Here is a 15161-nt window from a genome sequence, read left to right on the forward strand (position 1 = left end):
CAAAATCACCGCAGATGGTGACTGCAGCCATGAAATTAAAAGACGCTTACTCCTTGGAAGAAAAGTTATGACCAACCTAGATAGCATATTCAAAAGCAGGGACATTACTTTGCCAACTAAGGTCCGTCTAGTTAAGGCTATGGTTTTTCCTGTGGTCATGTATGAATGTGAGAGTTGGACTGTGAAGAAGGCTGAGCGCCGAAGAATTGATGCTTTTGAACTGTGGTGTTGGAGAAGACTCTTGAGAGTCCCTTAGACTGCAAGGAGATCCAACCAGTCCATTCTGAAGGAGATCAACCCTGGGATTTCTTTGGAGGGAATGATGCTGAAGCTGAAACTCCAGTACTTTGGCCACCTCATGCGAAGAGTTGACTCATTGGAAAAGACTCTGTTGCTGGGAGGGATTGGGGGCAGGAGGAGAATGGGACGACAGAGGATGAGACGGCTAGATGGCATCACGGACTCGATGGACATGAGTCTGAGTGAACTCCGGGAGATGGTGATGAACAGGGAGGCCTGGCATGCTGCGATTCATGGGGTCACAAAGAGTAGGACACGACTGAGCGACTGAACTGAACTGATAATCACCCAAAGGCCACAGTTCACATTAGAGCTTTTGGTTTTGATGTTGACAGATGTATAATGACATGTATCCAATAGTGGAGGATAGATTAGTTTCACTGCTCTCTGAACCCTCTGTGTTCTATTTGCATTTTTACCTGTCTTGTTCCTTCTGATGAGGATTCCTTTCCTCGCCATCTCCACCTTGCCTTTTGGAATTGGTATATATCCTTTGAGACCCAGACCAGACGTCCCTCTATGGTGACCTCAGTTACTTCTGGATTCCCCTATCAGTACTGTGAATCTCTTGTACACCATTTTCCATACACAGTTTTGTGTACAAGCCTCTGGGTGTACAGCCGAAGTCCTTTATGAGATGATTCATTCCTTTTGAGAAAGGGATACATCTTATGCAACCCTGGTAAAATCCCCACAATGCCTAACTCAGCACCTGGCATAATGCTGCCTTTTACTAAATGTTTGCTAAACTGATTTAAGAATAAATGCCTAATTTATCAATGATTGTCCTGAGCAAGAGATAGGCCATGTGTAGAATCAATCACTTCCTTAACATTATTTCTATTTCATCAATCACCACCCACAACTTGCTGACTGTACATGACCTAAGTCAACCATGTCAAGGAAAAATGGTGATTCAGTGATTGCGTTGGCTTTTTCTTTTTAGCTGTTGGAGATGTTGGGCGTAATTTACCATCACATGCCGGTCCTCAGACAAAAGGAGGAAAGTTTTCAGTTTATGCTAGAAGCCATTTCTCAGATAGCCAGCTTTCACATGGACGCAGTTGTTGCCAACCTTTTACAGAAGCCTCTGCCCTTTGACAGGTAGATTCAAACTAAGTGGTCCCTTTTCCCAGGGAAGACCCCTCTGTAAGGCATTGGGGAAGAATCTCTGGTTTGAGAGAAAGATAGCAAACAAAAGTTGAAAACATCTCACCTGACTAATTTCAGAAACAGTGCTTGAATCACAGGTAATGGTTTTCCAAGTATTTTTCAAATATATGTCCTCATTGGAAGATGAGAATTTTAGGTATGTGTATATGTATATATGTTTGTGTATGTGTGTGTGTGTATGTGTATATATATATATGTATATATATATATATATATATATATATATTTAAAATAGGAGTAAGTGAGTTTTAGAAAGTGATTATTTCCCCCCTTTATGGTTGCTGAGACTGCATCTATATGAGAGGTTTCTGTCTTGATGGATGTTAACAAACCTCAGCAACCCAAGGCCCAAATGCTAGATTGTTAAATAAAGCATCCTTATTATCCCCAGGCACGTTGGCATGTCCACTCATCCCTGCAATTGTGATTAGTCATAATGTGGTTTTAGAGTGGATTCAATGGAAAAGCGAATCTCCCAAAGAGTTGAGCCTCATCAGCTTCCTGCCTTCCTTGACTAGGGACACAAAGACACTGTGGAAATCTCTGGCTGAGAACTCAGCCTCCAGTGGCAAACTCTTGCGAGCCTTAGTCGACAAACTGGAGAACGAGTTAGAAGATGACCTAGCCAGAATAGAGGCAATATCTGTGAGTTGGACAACCCGTCACACATCTGAGCTTGTTCCCACCTGGCACTGGGGGGTACGGCATTAATCACACTTCTTCCCCTCTTACACTCTGGTTTTAAATCGACTCCAGTTTATACTGGACAATCATGGCAGTGATATGGCAATGACTTTGTGGCTGATCATGTTTAGAAGCCAATTTCTCACCAGCCCAAGGAAAATCTGTGCCTCTGTGTTTCCAAATTATCCTTCAAGACATCTAATTGTTGTCAAAAGACCCTAAGCCTAACCTTGTGGTGCCAGCTAGACTTTGGAGTCACCCCACATGGGAGCCCTGAGAGAAAAACAGCCTGAGTTGAGAAGTTCCCAGAAAAATAAACCCTCCATTTTCTCCCCTTTCTGTGGGCTTTTACAAGTGTGGTCCACCTGGGAAGCAATCCTGTGGAGGGAAAACAGCCTGGAAGGTCAGCCCCACCTGACACGAGACCCTTCCTCCCTGCAGGTGGCCTGTGCCGTGTATGAAGTGGTGTCAACGGGCACCCCTGTCGCAAGCCTGTACCCAGAGCTGTTTGTGCTTCTCCTGAAGCTGGTCAGCTGCACGCTTGGTCAGAAGATGCCCACCTCCACCCTCAGCCGCCGCCGGCGGGTGATGCCACAGGGGGAGCGGCAGCAGAGAGCTGACCCCTGCAGGTAAACGGCCAGGCAGGAGGGCCTTCTGGAGACACCCTGACCCAAGACTCTAGAAAAGGGCCTGGCGTGGCCTCAGCTACCCATTTAGAAACAAGGTCCCTCCATCCCTCCATTCCATAGACCTTCTTCCCGGAACTGGTACCCAGGCGCTGTCATCCAGAACAGTCTTACAAGCAGCAACATCCTCTTCTCTAGAGTGGCCCATCCACTTCCTTTGTCTTCTTTCCTTGAAACCTTTCAAGGAAAGTTGGAATTCTGTAATATTCAAGGCAGGTGGCACTAGTGGTAAACAATCTGTCTCCCAACGAAGGAGACTGCCAGTGCAAGAGATGCAGGTTCAATCCCTAGGTCGGGAAGATCCCCTGGAGAAGGAAATGGAACCCACTCCAGTATTCTTGCTTGGAAAATTCTATGGACTGGGGACACTCGGGGACCCCAGTCCATGGGATCACAAAGAGTCCAACACGAGTATACACATACACACCATACAAGGAAAGAAGAAAAATAAAAATAAATATCATATTTCCTCAAATCTAAGACTTCACCAATTGAAAGAAGTAATATTATTTCATGAACCATTGAAAAAGTTTTTTAAAAGTCCCAATTAAGTCATAAATTAGTGCTTTCTTAAACTATTAAATTCATATTTTAAGTTGTTCCATAGAGCTCTTTGAGGATTAAGTATAGATTTTTATTTTGTAACACATTGCTTTGCTTCCCTGTTCTCTTGCCTAACTTTTTATTCCAAAGTCAAATCAACCTATTAAAAGGCATTTTAAAGAGCAATTAGACTCAGTGAGCGTGCATGTGGGGTGGAGTGGGGGGGCAGGCAAGGGATTGGGTCCACTTGCTTGCCTGTGCAGGCCCATGCACTCAGTCACACAGTCCCATCTGACTCTTTTTGACCCCATGGACTGTGTAGCCCACCAGGTTCCTCTGTCCATGGAATTCTCCAGGCAAGAATACTACAGTAGGTTGCCATTCCCTTCTCTAGGGGATCTTCATGACTCAGGAACTGAATGTGGGTCTCCTACATTGCAGGAAGATTCTTTACCATCTGAACCACCAAGGAAGCAGTTAGGCTCTGCACATGTACATATATAAATACCTACAGCTCTAGGCTTGCATGTGCGCATGCTAAGTCACATCAGTCATGTCCCTCTCTTTGCAACCCTATGGACTGTAGCCTGCCAGGCTCCTCTGTCCATGGGATCCTCCAGGCAAGGATACTGGAGTGAGTGGCCAGGTCCTGCTCCAGGGACACCTCAAAGAGCCGTACTTGAATATGTTTGTGTACACGAATTGTATACACAATCAATAGAGACTGCATCACAACTACTGTTTGGCCAACAATTGCAATGCACTATCCATTGAGAGATGCATCCTGGTTTCCAAGGTGCTGTGTTTGAGCCACTAAAATACAATATTTCACAGTTTCTATCCTCAGGACTTGATTTTCTCAGGAGAGGTGAAGATTTTGTGGGATTATTGACTTAGTTCAGGACATGTCAATATCCCCTTTGGCCCCAACACCAAGGCTGCCTGTGTTTTCCTTACACAGCCTCCATTCATCCAGAAGTAAGGGAGCATTGTAGGGAACATTTTTTAAAACAAACAAAATGTGCTATATTTATTCTGTAGCACATAGTGGTTATAAGTAACCAGATTCATACATGTCAATATAAAGAGCCAAGATATAATATGTGAAAATACAGAATACAGACAGCTTGATGGTATTTATTATGGATTATGGACTAGAGGAATTCACAGTTCCCTGCATGGTGTTGACTTACTTTTGTGATGCCAACTGTCTCTTTCAGGCTCTCAACTACAGCTCTGAAGTGTGTGCAGGCCCAGGCTATGAGAGAAGGGCTGACCAGAGAATCTGACGAGGGAGACAACCTGTGGACCCTCCTCAGCAGCCCCAGTACCCACCACATAGGAGTCTGTGCACTGGCCAGGTAACGTTCAGATACTCCAAAACTAGATACCAAAGGAAAAGCTGAAGACAAAGTGAAAATGCAGTGTAGGCAACTTCACTGAAAGCCATTGAGTCACCAAGGACTTAAAGTCAAGGAGAAAAAAAAAAAAAAAAAAACAGAGGAAAGAGCAAAGAGGGTTGGGAAGACATGGTAGGATCAGCTCCAAACTCAACAATTCCTCAGAAAATAGCGATACAAATGAACAGTTTTAGGTGAACTACACTTTAGAGTTTGAGTAAACTCCGAGAGTTGGTAATGGAGAAGAAGTCTTGGCGGGCTGCAGTCCATGGGGTCGCAAAGAGTCGGACACGACTGAGTGACTGAACTGAACACTCTCGTCAGGCACTTAGATAGGGTGCTATAAAGTTTAAGGCTTGGGGCTCTTTCCTTGTTAACATCCCTTTTTAAAATTATTGATTTTCCTGATAGAGAAATAGACTAAAGTGTCTTCCATTGTTTAGAAAGAAAAAAGTCTCCGCTACAATGGAGCCTTGGTTTTCTAGGAGCATGGCCGTGTGGCAACATGGAATCATACTGGACATCACAGAACAACTCGTCCCATCCCTGACCTCCTCCTCAGAGAACTACCGGATAACGGGCACAGCTTTCTTCTCTGAGGCAAGCCACCCCAGCAGGCTTGTTGGGTCCCATGGGGTATCTCTCTCAGGAGTTCAATGGGATCCGGAGCCATGGAAGTGGGACCTTCACTGGGAGCTTTGGGAGTGGAGAGGCCCAACGACTGCCAGAGATACAGTACCTGAGCAGAGAGACAGAGAGGAAAAAGACCCCAGCCTCATCCTCTTCCTGCCCTCTGGTCTGTAGACATCAATTTCCAAAGCAGAGAAGGATAGAGAAATAACCTGCAAAAGACAAAACAAAATATAACCAACAAATATGTCAATACTACAGTCCTTCCACACCCTGGGATAAAAGCTGGCCCAGCCAGTCCCGAGAAGTAACATCGTCAGTTACCCCTATTTTCTATGCTCCATTTTCCCATTTAGATCAGAATTATCTACTTAACTGGGCTTCCCTGGTAGCTCAGCTGATGAAGAATCTGCCTGCAGTGCAGGAGACCCCAGTTCGATTCGTGGATTAGGAAGATCCCTTGGAGGAGGGCATGGAGGGCATGGCAACCCACTCTAGCATTCTTGCCCGGAGAATCTCCATGGACAGAGGAGCCTGGCGGGTTTTATTCCATGAGGTCGCAAAGAGTCAGACACAACTGAGCAACTAAACACGTGCACATATGTTCTTAACTAGGTGTTTTGGTTCTCATCAGCTCATAACCTTGACCTGTGGGTTGCTTACCACTAGAGCTTAGTTCCTGCCAGATTTGCATATTCACCCACGGCTTCTTCCTCTGCTCCACAAGCAGCTGGGGCCCTGCCCTTTCATCATAGCTGTGATGCCTTCAGAACTCTCCTGAAGGGAGGCCCTTCCCTCAACTAAAGGGGAGAAGTGTGTCATTTTCAGCTCATGAAGGAGCCAATCCTTTGGAAGCATGGGAATCTACGGGATGTGCTTGTCCTGATGGATCAGAGTGCTTGGGACTCCAACCCCATCCTGAGGCAAATGGCCATCCGGGGTCTCGGTAATACAGCTTCTGGAGCCCCTCACAAGGTAAAAGGGGTTGAGGGAAGGACAAAAAGTAGTTCATGTAAGTAGAGTTAGAGGCTTCCCAAGTGGCTCAGTGGTTAAAATAAAATTTAAAAAAAATAGAATCCATCTGCCAATGCAAGAGACACAGGAGACAGGTTCCATCCCTGGGCTGGGAAGAGCCCCTGGAGAAGGAAATGGCAACCCACCCCATTATTCTTGCCTGGAAAATCCCTTGGAGAAGAGCCTGGTGGGCTACAGTCCATGAAGTTGCAAGGAATTGGACCCAACTGAGCATGCATGGACACAAGTAGCGTTTTAAAATAATTATTTAGTAACCCACACCCCATGGTTACACATGGGGTAACCATGTGTGTTAATTTCAGAAATTAAGTGAAAATCCAAATAAGTTGCTGAAGTAGCAGCTCTTGTGTTGAAGGATCCGTGACCCTAACAGAATGTCAGTCCCCTTGTCTGGGATCTCCTACCCTATTTCAGATACACATAGAACAGTTTTTGAGATTAAGAAACCTTATTTCAAAATAGGTGAAGAAGCACAAGCAGATAATGTTAGAATCTGTCATCAGAGGCCTCTATCACCTGGCCCGCACTGAGGTCGTCTGTGAAAGCTTGAAGGCTCTAAAAAAGATCCTGGATCTGCTCACAGACAGAGACGTGAGCTTCTACTTCAAAGAAATAGTCCTGCAAACCAGAACCTTCCTTGAAGATGTAAGTGAACCTGTTCAGGAATCTTCCCTCCCCAGAAGAAGTGAGTGAACAGAAAGAGTTTCAGGCAGTGCTTGCAGCAGACCAGTTTCGTGTCCATCTGCCATACCCACTTATATTCCCTTTCGTAGCCTTCCTGTCTTGTCCATCTTGCTTCCTGGGCTCACCTCCCATGTAAATCCCTTACACTTAAATCCTTACCTCAATGTTTGCTGTTGGGGGAACACAGATGATGACAGTACTCATTACAGGGCTAATTGTTGATGCCTCCAACACTATCTTTTTCATGTGCAAGATTTCAAAAACTTAAAATACTTGCTTAGTTCATTTCATCCCAGAAGTCATTAAACTGCCCCATGGCTCATGGGCCAGATTTGACCCAGAACATCTTTTTGCAAAGGTAGTGTTATTGGAACACAGCCATGCTCATTGGTTACATATTATCTATGGCAGCCTTCACACTTCATCTGCAGAGCTGATTAGTTGTTACAGAAACCATGTGGCCTGCAAAGTCTACATTATTCAGCATTTGGTCTTTTACAGAAAAATTTTGTCAACCCCTGATCTGGTTTACAGCCCTCATTTCAGAAAAGATTAGTCAATGATCCCAGGCAAAGGAAGGTCATTTTTCTTTATACCTTCTGGGAAACTAGATTTTATTATTTCTTCTTGGTTTATTCACTGCCATTAATATAGAAATCTATTTCACATCTAACATAAACCTATTTTTTATCATCTAAACCTGTCTGCTCCCATTGTGTGATTGGAGGAGATGGAAACTGTTGGCTGCCTCCTCAAGTGCATCCTTCTTAAACATTCAGGCTTTATTAAATTACCTGTTCAGGGATAGTCTCCAGAATGAAAAGTCTTTATTTCCTTCATTATTCACCATAACCCTAATTTTTCAGCTCCTTAATATTTTACAAGCCAGTGACTGTGTTGTATCTCTAAATGAGGCCTGAGAAGTATTGAATAGAATCTGAAGAAAAATCACCTCTCAAGTCCAATTTTTTCCTATTTATTCACTCCAGTATTTTTTTTTATCTTACCCTTTCTTCCCGACTCTTCAGAAGTTTATTAACCACCCCGACCTCCAGATTTCAATTCGTAATACATGCCCTCAGTCCATAGTCCACCAGTTTTGTGTGTTTCAGTTTCTTTTGTGTGAATCTAAACCTGACCTTTGAAAGCAGCTTTCTGCTGGTATTAGTGTTACTTTCTCCAATGTATTAGTGTTACTTTTCATTCTCATTTTGTACTCAAAAATACTTTCTGGGTTTTCACTCAATTCAGTATCTTCTATAAAATAACAAAGATGTTCTTTTCTTCAATACACAGATAATTGAAACAATCTTTAACAACCAAGAGCTGAAGGCAGCTCCAGAGAGCCCTACCTGTTAGGTTTCCTGGACCATAATTGATTCAATGATAGTAATACTCTTGGATCTGAGCCTTCACTAATCACAAGTCTGTCTGCAAGTTTTATGGTCAAAAGAATGTTTCTCAGTTTTACTGCAAAAGAAGAAAATCTAAAGTCTTTCTGGTTGTTAGGTTAGGACTTTTTCATTTCTAGTAGGTATCAACCTCATCAAATTTGCATAAAATTTGGCAAAAATTGAGTCTTAATAACGGCATGTTCTTTACAGTCCTGTAATGCTCTTTTGGGGGCTTCCCAGGTGGTGCTAGTGGTAAAGAATCTGCCTGCCAATGTAGTAGACTTAAGAGATGCAGGTTCGATCCCTGGGCTGGGAAAATCCCCTGGAGGAGGGCATGGCAACCCACCTCAGTATTGCTGACTGGAGAATCCCATAGACAGAAAAGCCTGGTGTGCTACTGTCCATAAGATGGTAAAGAGTTGGACACAACTAAAGCAACTACATGCAAGCAATACTCTCTTTCTACAAATAAATTATGATACTTTGCCCCTATATTTTTCTATAGGTAAAACATACAATTCTGTAATCTCCAAACTGTCTCTTTCTTTTCTTCACTATTCAAATACTTTCTCCAAAAATATGGTGACACTTTGAAAAAAATGGTAGAACAGAAAATACAGCTGCTGTCCCATGCTCCAGGCCCCGCTCACTGCTGTTTCCCACGCCAGCACCCAAGCACTCACGTCACTCTCTATAATAGGAAATTAAACTTTAATACTTCTCCCAGCACCCAAGACACTTCTACCCTTCTCTTTTCTGCTTTCTCATCGTCCCAATTGGTTAATTCCTATTTGACCTATCTTCCAGTTCAGTTCAGTTCAGTCGCTCAGTCGCGTCCAGCTCTTTGCGACCCCATGAATTGCAGCACGCCAGGAGTTCACTCAGACTCACGTCCATCAAGTCAGTGATGCCATCCAGCCATCTCATCCTCCGTCATCCCCTTCTCCTCCTGCCCCCAATCCCTCCCAGCATCAGAGTCTTTTCCAGTGAGTCAGCTCTTCGCATGAGGTGGCCAAAGTACTGGAGTTTCAGCTTTAGCATCATTCCTTCCAAAGAAATCCCAGGGCTGATCTCCTTCAGAATGGACTGGTTGGATCTCCTTGCAGACCTATCTTTAGGTTTTTGATTTTAGAAAATTCAAATGGTTTCTTTTTTTTTTAAGTAAATAACTCTCTAGCTTTTGGATAGTTTGTCATTGAGTTGCTTCTCTTACTAAAAGGAGATCTTTTAAATATATACCTTGACCTTACTTCTAGTACATTTAAAGAACATGTCTACTTCCATTTCCATTCTACAAGGCATGTATTTAACTTTTCTAGCCTTTTCCCAACAAGCCATCTTTATTTTTTTATGGTAGATCTTTATTAGTGTCCTTTTTCACAATGTTGTTGCTTATATGCCCTCTTCTCACACACATTTTATTTTGCTATCAAAGTTAACTCTTCTGTCTTCTTCCCCTCATGTCCATGGGAATGCTTTTTTATTTGTCCTTGGTTGTTGCTAATCTAAATAATATTCTGTTACCCGGAATGACCTTTCCCCTCATCCCTCTGCCTTCCTATAGGTATTTTAGACCAGTTTTCTAGATAGCCAACTCCCTCAAGAAAAAGAAAGAAAAAAGAAAACCTCCAGAAAATTCATCAGAGTTTGTTAGAACTCTAAACCATATCAACAAAGTGTCTGAGATAATAGAAGGCCATCTTTCTCCACCACCTGTTGAGGTCGCATAAATCTTTTGCCTTTTAAAAAGCATTGCCAACCCTCTTGGACAGTAAGCAAGGGAGCTCCATAACTTCATATATACAATAGTGGGGCTAAGCACTTTTTTATTTATCCTCTCTCTCTCTCTCTCTCTCTTTGAGACCCAAAGCCCAAATTTCTGAGCTTCCTGTAATCCCTTTGGAAAGTGTATGGGATCTTGGAGAAGTGTCCTAGACATTGAGCAGTTTAGATCAGAGGCCCTATAACTCCAGGCTAATGATGCAATCAGACTAATATGTATAAAATACAGAATAAACAAGAACCCTCCCTGGCCTTCTACCACCAGCACTCCCTTTTTATTATTCCTGTGGTCACATTTCCTCATTAGTTCCTCCAAGTCAAAAGCCAAGTCTCCAGCTCTAAACTCGTGTCATGTGGGTGGAGAGATACTGGGAAAGGAAGGGCATTCTTGGAACACACAGGGGCTGTGACAAGCGAGCTCCAGTGCCTGGGCTCCAGCCTCCTTTACTGAATGGGAAGGGGCAGAATGGGCTGGGGGTTTCCAACTGGGAATGGCCATGTGGGGGACTCACCAACGACATGCATCTGTCATCACAGGAGCAGGATGATGTGAGGCTGACTGCCATCCTCTTATTTGAGAATCTGGCATCCCTAACAGGAAGAAGGTGGAAGATTTTTTTTGCTGAAGAAATAAAAAAGAGCATGATTTCATTCCTTCTCCACCTCTGGGACCCCAATCCCAAGATTGGAACTGTAAGTGGCCCTTGCACAGACAGCTGCACCTCCTCCTCTGCCCGTAGCCAAGAGGTGCCAGGAAGCCTGGTCTGGCTGGACCAGCAGCCACATCTGAAGACACCAGTCTCAAATGAACCTGAAAACCAGTTATCCCATCCTGGGTTCCTTTTTGGCCATCACTTCCTGAGTTTGCACTTCCATCTTTGAAACTGGGAAGGTGGTAGCACTGACTGTCCAGCCCTTGCATCACTCTTTACTGCTCTTTTCCCAACACACCAATAAGCCTGCCTTCCCTTCTGGAAGCAGAACTAGCATTATGCACTGTGACGCAGAAAACTCTGTTTTTCAGGCTTGCCGTGATGTCCTGATCATCTGCATTCCTTTTCTGGGCCTCCAGGAACTCTATGGGGTATTAGACCATCTCCTGGATGGTCAGGATCTACCAAGGGCCAGGGATTTCTACAGGCAGTTCTGCATGAAGCTGGTGAGTGTGCAATAGGTGCTGCTTCCAAAAATTCAGGCCAAGAGTCCAGGCAAATCCCAGAAGACAAAGCACATAGCAAAGAATCCCAGCTAGAGCCAGAACCATCTGGGAAGAACAGTGATACTGGATATCCTGCCACATCACCCTCTACTCTGTCCCCAAGTTCCAGCTGGAATCTGCTCTTGATTCCTGAAACATCTGTTGATTAGTCCTATAAGCTCCAGCACCACCCTGATTAAATTTAGAATGAAATAGCCATAAGACACCTTCCAGCAGAACAATTAATGGCTGTATGCATGCTCACTGGCCTTTTGATGTCTGTTCTTGGGGCCTATAGGATGCTTAATTTCTTAAAGAGTCACTTCTCAGTTGCCTGTGTGTTTGTTTTTTTTTTAATTTATTGAAGTATAGTTGATTTACAGGGTTGTGTTAATTTCCACTCAACAGCCAAATAACTCAGTTATACATATATATTCTTTTTCATTCTGGTTTATCACAGGATATTGAATATAGTTCCCTGTGCTGTACAGTAGGACCTTGTTGTTTATCCATTCTCTATATACTAATTTGCATCTGCTAATCCCAAACCCCCAGTTCTTCCCTTGCCCACCCATCCCTCCCACTTTCAGTTGCCCTTTTTGTAACACATATCTCTTCCAGTCAAAGAGAAACCAAGAAATCCTATGGATCCTCCACACACACTCATTCACGTTCTTCAGCAGCAGCTGGGAGACCATCAGGAGTGCAGCCATCAAACTCACAGGTGAGGCCACGTCCACTTTCTCCACTCACAGGCTTGCTCCTTGCCATCCTGTTTTACTTTGCCTGGAAACTACCCCAGCATGAATGCTGGTATGATTGTGTGCTATTGCTTCGGTCATATCTGACTCTTTGCAACCCCATGGTCTGTAGCCTGCCAGGCTCCTCTGTCCATAGGCTTCTCCAGGCAAGAATACTGGAGTGGGTTGCCACGCCCTCCTCCAGGGGATCTTGCCAACCCAGGGATCAAACTCATGTCTCTTATGTCTCCTGTATTGGCAGGTGGGTTCTTTACCACAAGTACCACCTGGGAAGACCAGTATGATCGGTATGACCAAAAGAAAAAAAATAATAAGCCAGAAAATGCGTTTTATGTATAACAACATCTTCCCTCAAAAGAACCTGTTCTCTTTGCAAACTTACAGTAGCAGCTTCTGAATTCCCAACACTCATTCTCTTTCCATCAGACCATTCTCCCTATTTGGGTCCTTCCTGCTTCTTCTGATTCCAGGTCACTGTTCCCTCTTTTCCCCAGGTCTTTGATCCAAGCTTGCAGCCCCTGCCAAATTGTTTTCCTTTGTATCACCCATTAACATAAACCATAGTCAACCTTCTAAATTCAGTTCAAGCTGAGAGCTTTAGCAGCAACATGATAACTAGTGAAAAGTGTATGGGTGCATGAGGGCCAGCGGACCTTGGCTCTGCTGGTGATTCTGGACAATTCACTTAATTTCAGTGTGTTGCCTCTTTGTTTGATCTACAAAATTAAAGAGGAAAGTAAGTGAATCGCTGAAGATTAAGTCTTATCATGAAACCCATTCCATCTAATCAGGCCCACAATGAATAGGCCCACTGGGTTGGCCACCTTTAAGAAAGAAAGAAAGAAATTGAAGTCACTCAGTCGTGTCTGACTCTTTGCGACTCTGTGGACTGTAGCCTGTTGGGCTCCTCCATCCATGGGATTTTTCCAGGCAAGAATACTGGAGTGGGTTGCCATTTCCTTCTCCAGGGGATATTCCCGACCTAGGGAACATGCATCTGCCACACTGCAGGCAGACTCGTTACTGTCTGAGCCACCAGGAGAGCCAGGATCCTAAGGATCCCTTATTGGATCCTATAGAGGATCCCCTTTTTGTTGTTGTTCAGTCACTAAAATGTGTCCAACTCTTTGTGAGCCCATGAACTGCAGCATGACAGACTTCCCTGTCCTTCGCTATCTCCTGGAGCTTGCTTAAACTCATATGCATTGAGTTAGTGATGCTGTCCAACCGTCTCATCCTCTGTCACCCACTTCTCCTCCTGCCCTCAGTCTTTCCCAGCATCAAGGTCTTTTCCAATGAGTCAGCTGTTCGCGTCAGATGGCCAAAGTATTGGAGCTTCAGCTTCAGTATCAGTCCTTGCAATGAATATTCAGGGTTGTTTTCCTTTAGGATTGACTGGTTTGATCTCCTTGCCATCCAAGAGACTCTCAAGAGTCTTCTTCAGCTCCACATTTCAATAGCATCCATTCTTCAGTGCTCAGCTTTCTTTATGGTCCAACTCTCACATCCGTACATGACTACTGGAAAAACCATAGCCCCCTAACTACGTTGTAAACTTTTGGAAGACAGGGGCCATACATGTTCAAAACCCTGACAACTCGCGCTGCCCCCTGGAGGACATAGTGAGTTTTCCCAGTAACATGCAAGCGGCGGGCAAGCAACCGCTTCCAGTCACAGCACTCAAGACCCCACACACATCACCCTCATGTCATTCTGGAGGTGCAAGAGGAGCCTAGCTTGTTCATTCACTATTCAGACCACTTAACTTCTGACCAGGTGCAGAGTCTGCCCTGACTTTTTGTGGCCAATCCCTCTATAGCAAATAGTAACTTTTCTTCCTGTTGATTTTAGATGCCATTGTTCTCAATTTGACCTACCAATATGTGGAGCTAGTAGACAGGGAACAACTGACCACACGTGAGTACCAACCCTAGTTTCTGTCCAGAGCCCTGTTATATTCTTAGAGAAAGAGAAACTAGAGACACTCCAAATTCCACATCAGCTGTAAAATCATAGTGTACCCCATCATCAGTGGTCTCTGATGCTCCCCATATACTGGACTTTCCCCAGAGTGTAAGGTGACCCCCAGCTCCATCCCATTGTAGGCACCATTCCCAACAGACTTCAATTTTTCGATTGTTTATAAACCTACTGGTCCCAAGGTCAGCATCTTCTCTTCCCTTATTTCAATGTAAGAATAGTTTCTAAATTTGCGGATCCAAATCCTAACCATTAGGGCAAAATGTGAGCCCAGGGACCTGAGCCCCATGTAGCTCTGACCCTTAGTGGAGGCTTCCCTGCACTGCAAAGCTTGGGCTTTGGCTTTCTTCCCTCAGTGGACGTTGCTCTTCTTCCCATTTCAGGGCTCCAAGCACTTCGACAGGACCCTTGTATCAGTGTCCAGAGAGCAGCTGAAGCTGCCATGCAGACCCTCCTGAGAAGGTGTAAAGATATAAGTGTCTGTCTGTAAACCATCAGGAAATAAACTGCTAGGCTTTTTTTATAACTGACTCCTGTCTTCATCCTCACAACTCACAAACTTGTAATATCTTGAGGAAAGAGGTGGCACCCAGGGTGGGGATCTAGAGGGTGGTATATCCCTTACCCTCCAGACTCCCTGGTGGTTTCTGTTAGCAAAGACCACACTCACCAGTTCACATAAGGAATATCCTGTGATGTGAGTGGTGACAGCCACATGGCCTTTGCACAGGATGGCCTTCAATGGAAGCTTACATCCCAGCAGATACCAAAAAAATTAAAGAACATCAAACAATTCTGCTGCCACTGAGAAGAGGACTGCTGCTACTTTCCACACATAGCCCCTTTTCATATCTTTGCCAGTTTTGACTTGCTACTCAGGCTCTTTTCTTTCTAAAAAACAGTCTTATGAC

General features: G+C 44.2%; 1 protein-coding gene across 1 annotated transcript in view; it reads left to right on the top strand.

Annotated features, from left to right (window-relative positions):
* The window catches only part of MROH2B (maestro heat like repeat family member 2B), a 75817-nt gene extending 61077 nt beyond the window's left edge, over positions 1-14740 (top strand). Inside the window, exons 31-42 of the mRNA XM_068990520.1 lie at positions 1247-1404; positions 1992-2118; positions 2599-2786; positions 4607-4747; positions 5272-5386; positions 6245-6391; positions 6914-7096; positions 10849-11004; positions 11336-11470; positions 12131-12233; positions 14122-14187; positions 14634-14740. Of these exons, the coding sequence (XP_068846621.1) occupies positions 1247-1404; positions 1992-2118; positions 2599-2786; positions 4607-4747; positions 5272-5386; positions 6245-6391; positions 6914-7096; positions 10849-11004; positions 11336-11470; positions 12131-12233; positions 14122-14187; positions 14634-14740 (1626 nt within the window). The remainder of the gene's footprint in view (positions 1-1246; positions 1405-1991; positions 2119-2598; positions 2787-4606; positions 4748-5271; positions 5387-6244; positions 6392-6913; positions 7097-10848; positions 11005-11335; positions 11471-12130; positions 12234-14121; positions 14188-14633) is intronic.
* Positions 14741-15161: the final 421 nt, after the last annotated feature.

Source organism: Capricornis sumatraensis, chromosome 18 (genome assembly GCF_032405125.1).
Source record: "Capricornis sumatraensis isolate serow.1 chromosome 18, serow.2, whole genome shotgun sequence".
Lineage (NCBI taxonomy): Eukaryota > Metazoa > Chordata > Mammalia > Artiodactyla > Bovidae > Capricornis > Capricornis sumatraensis.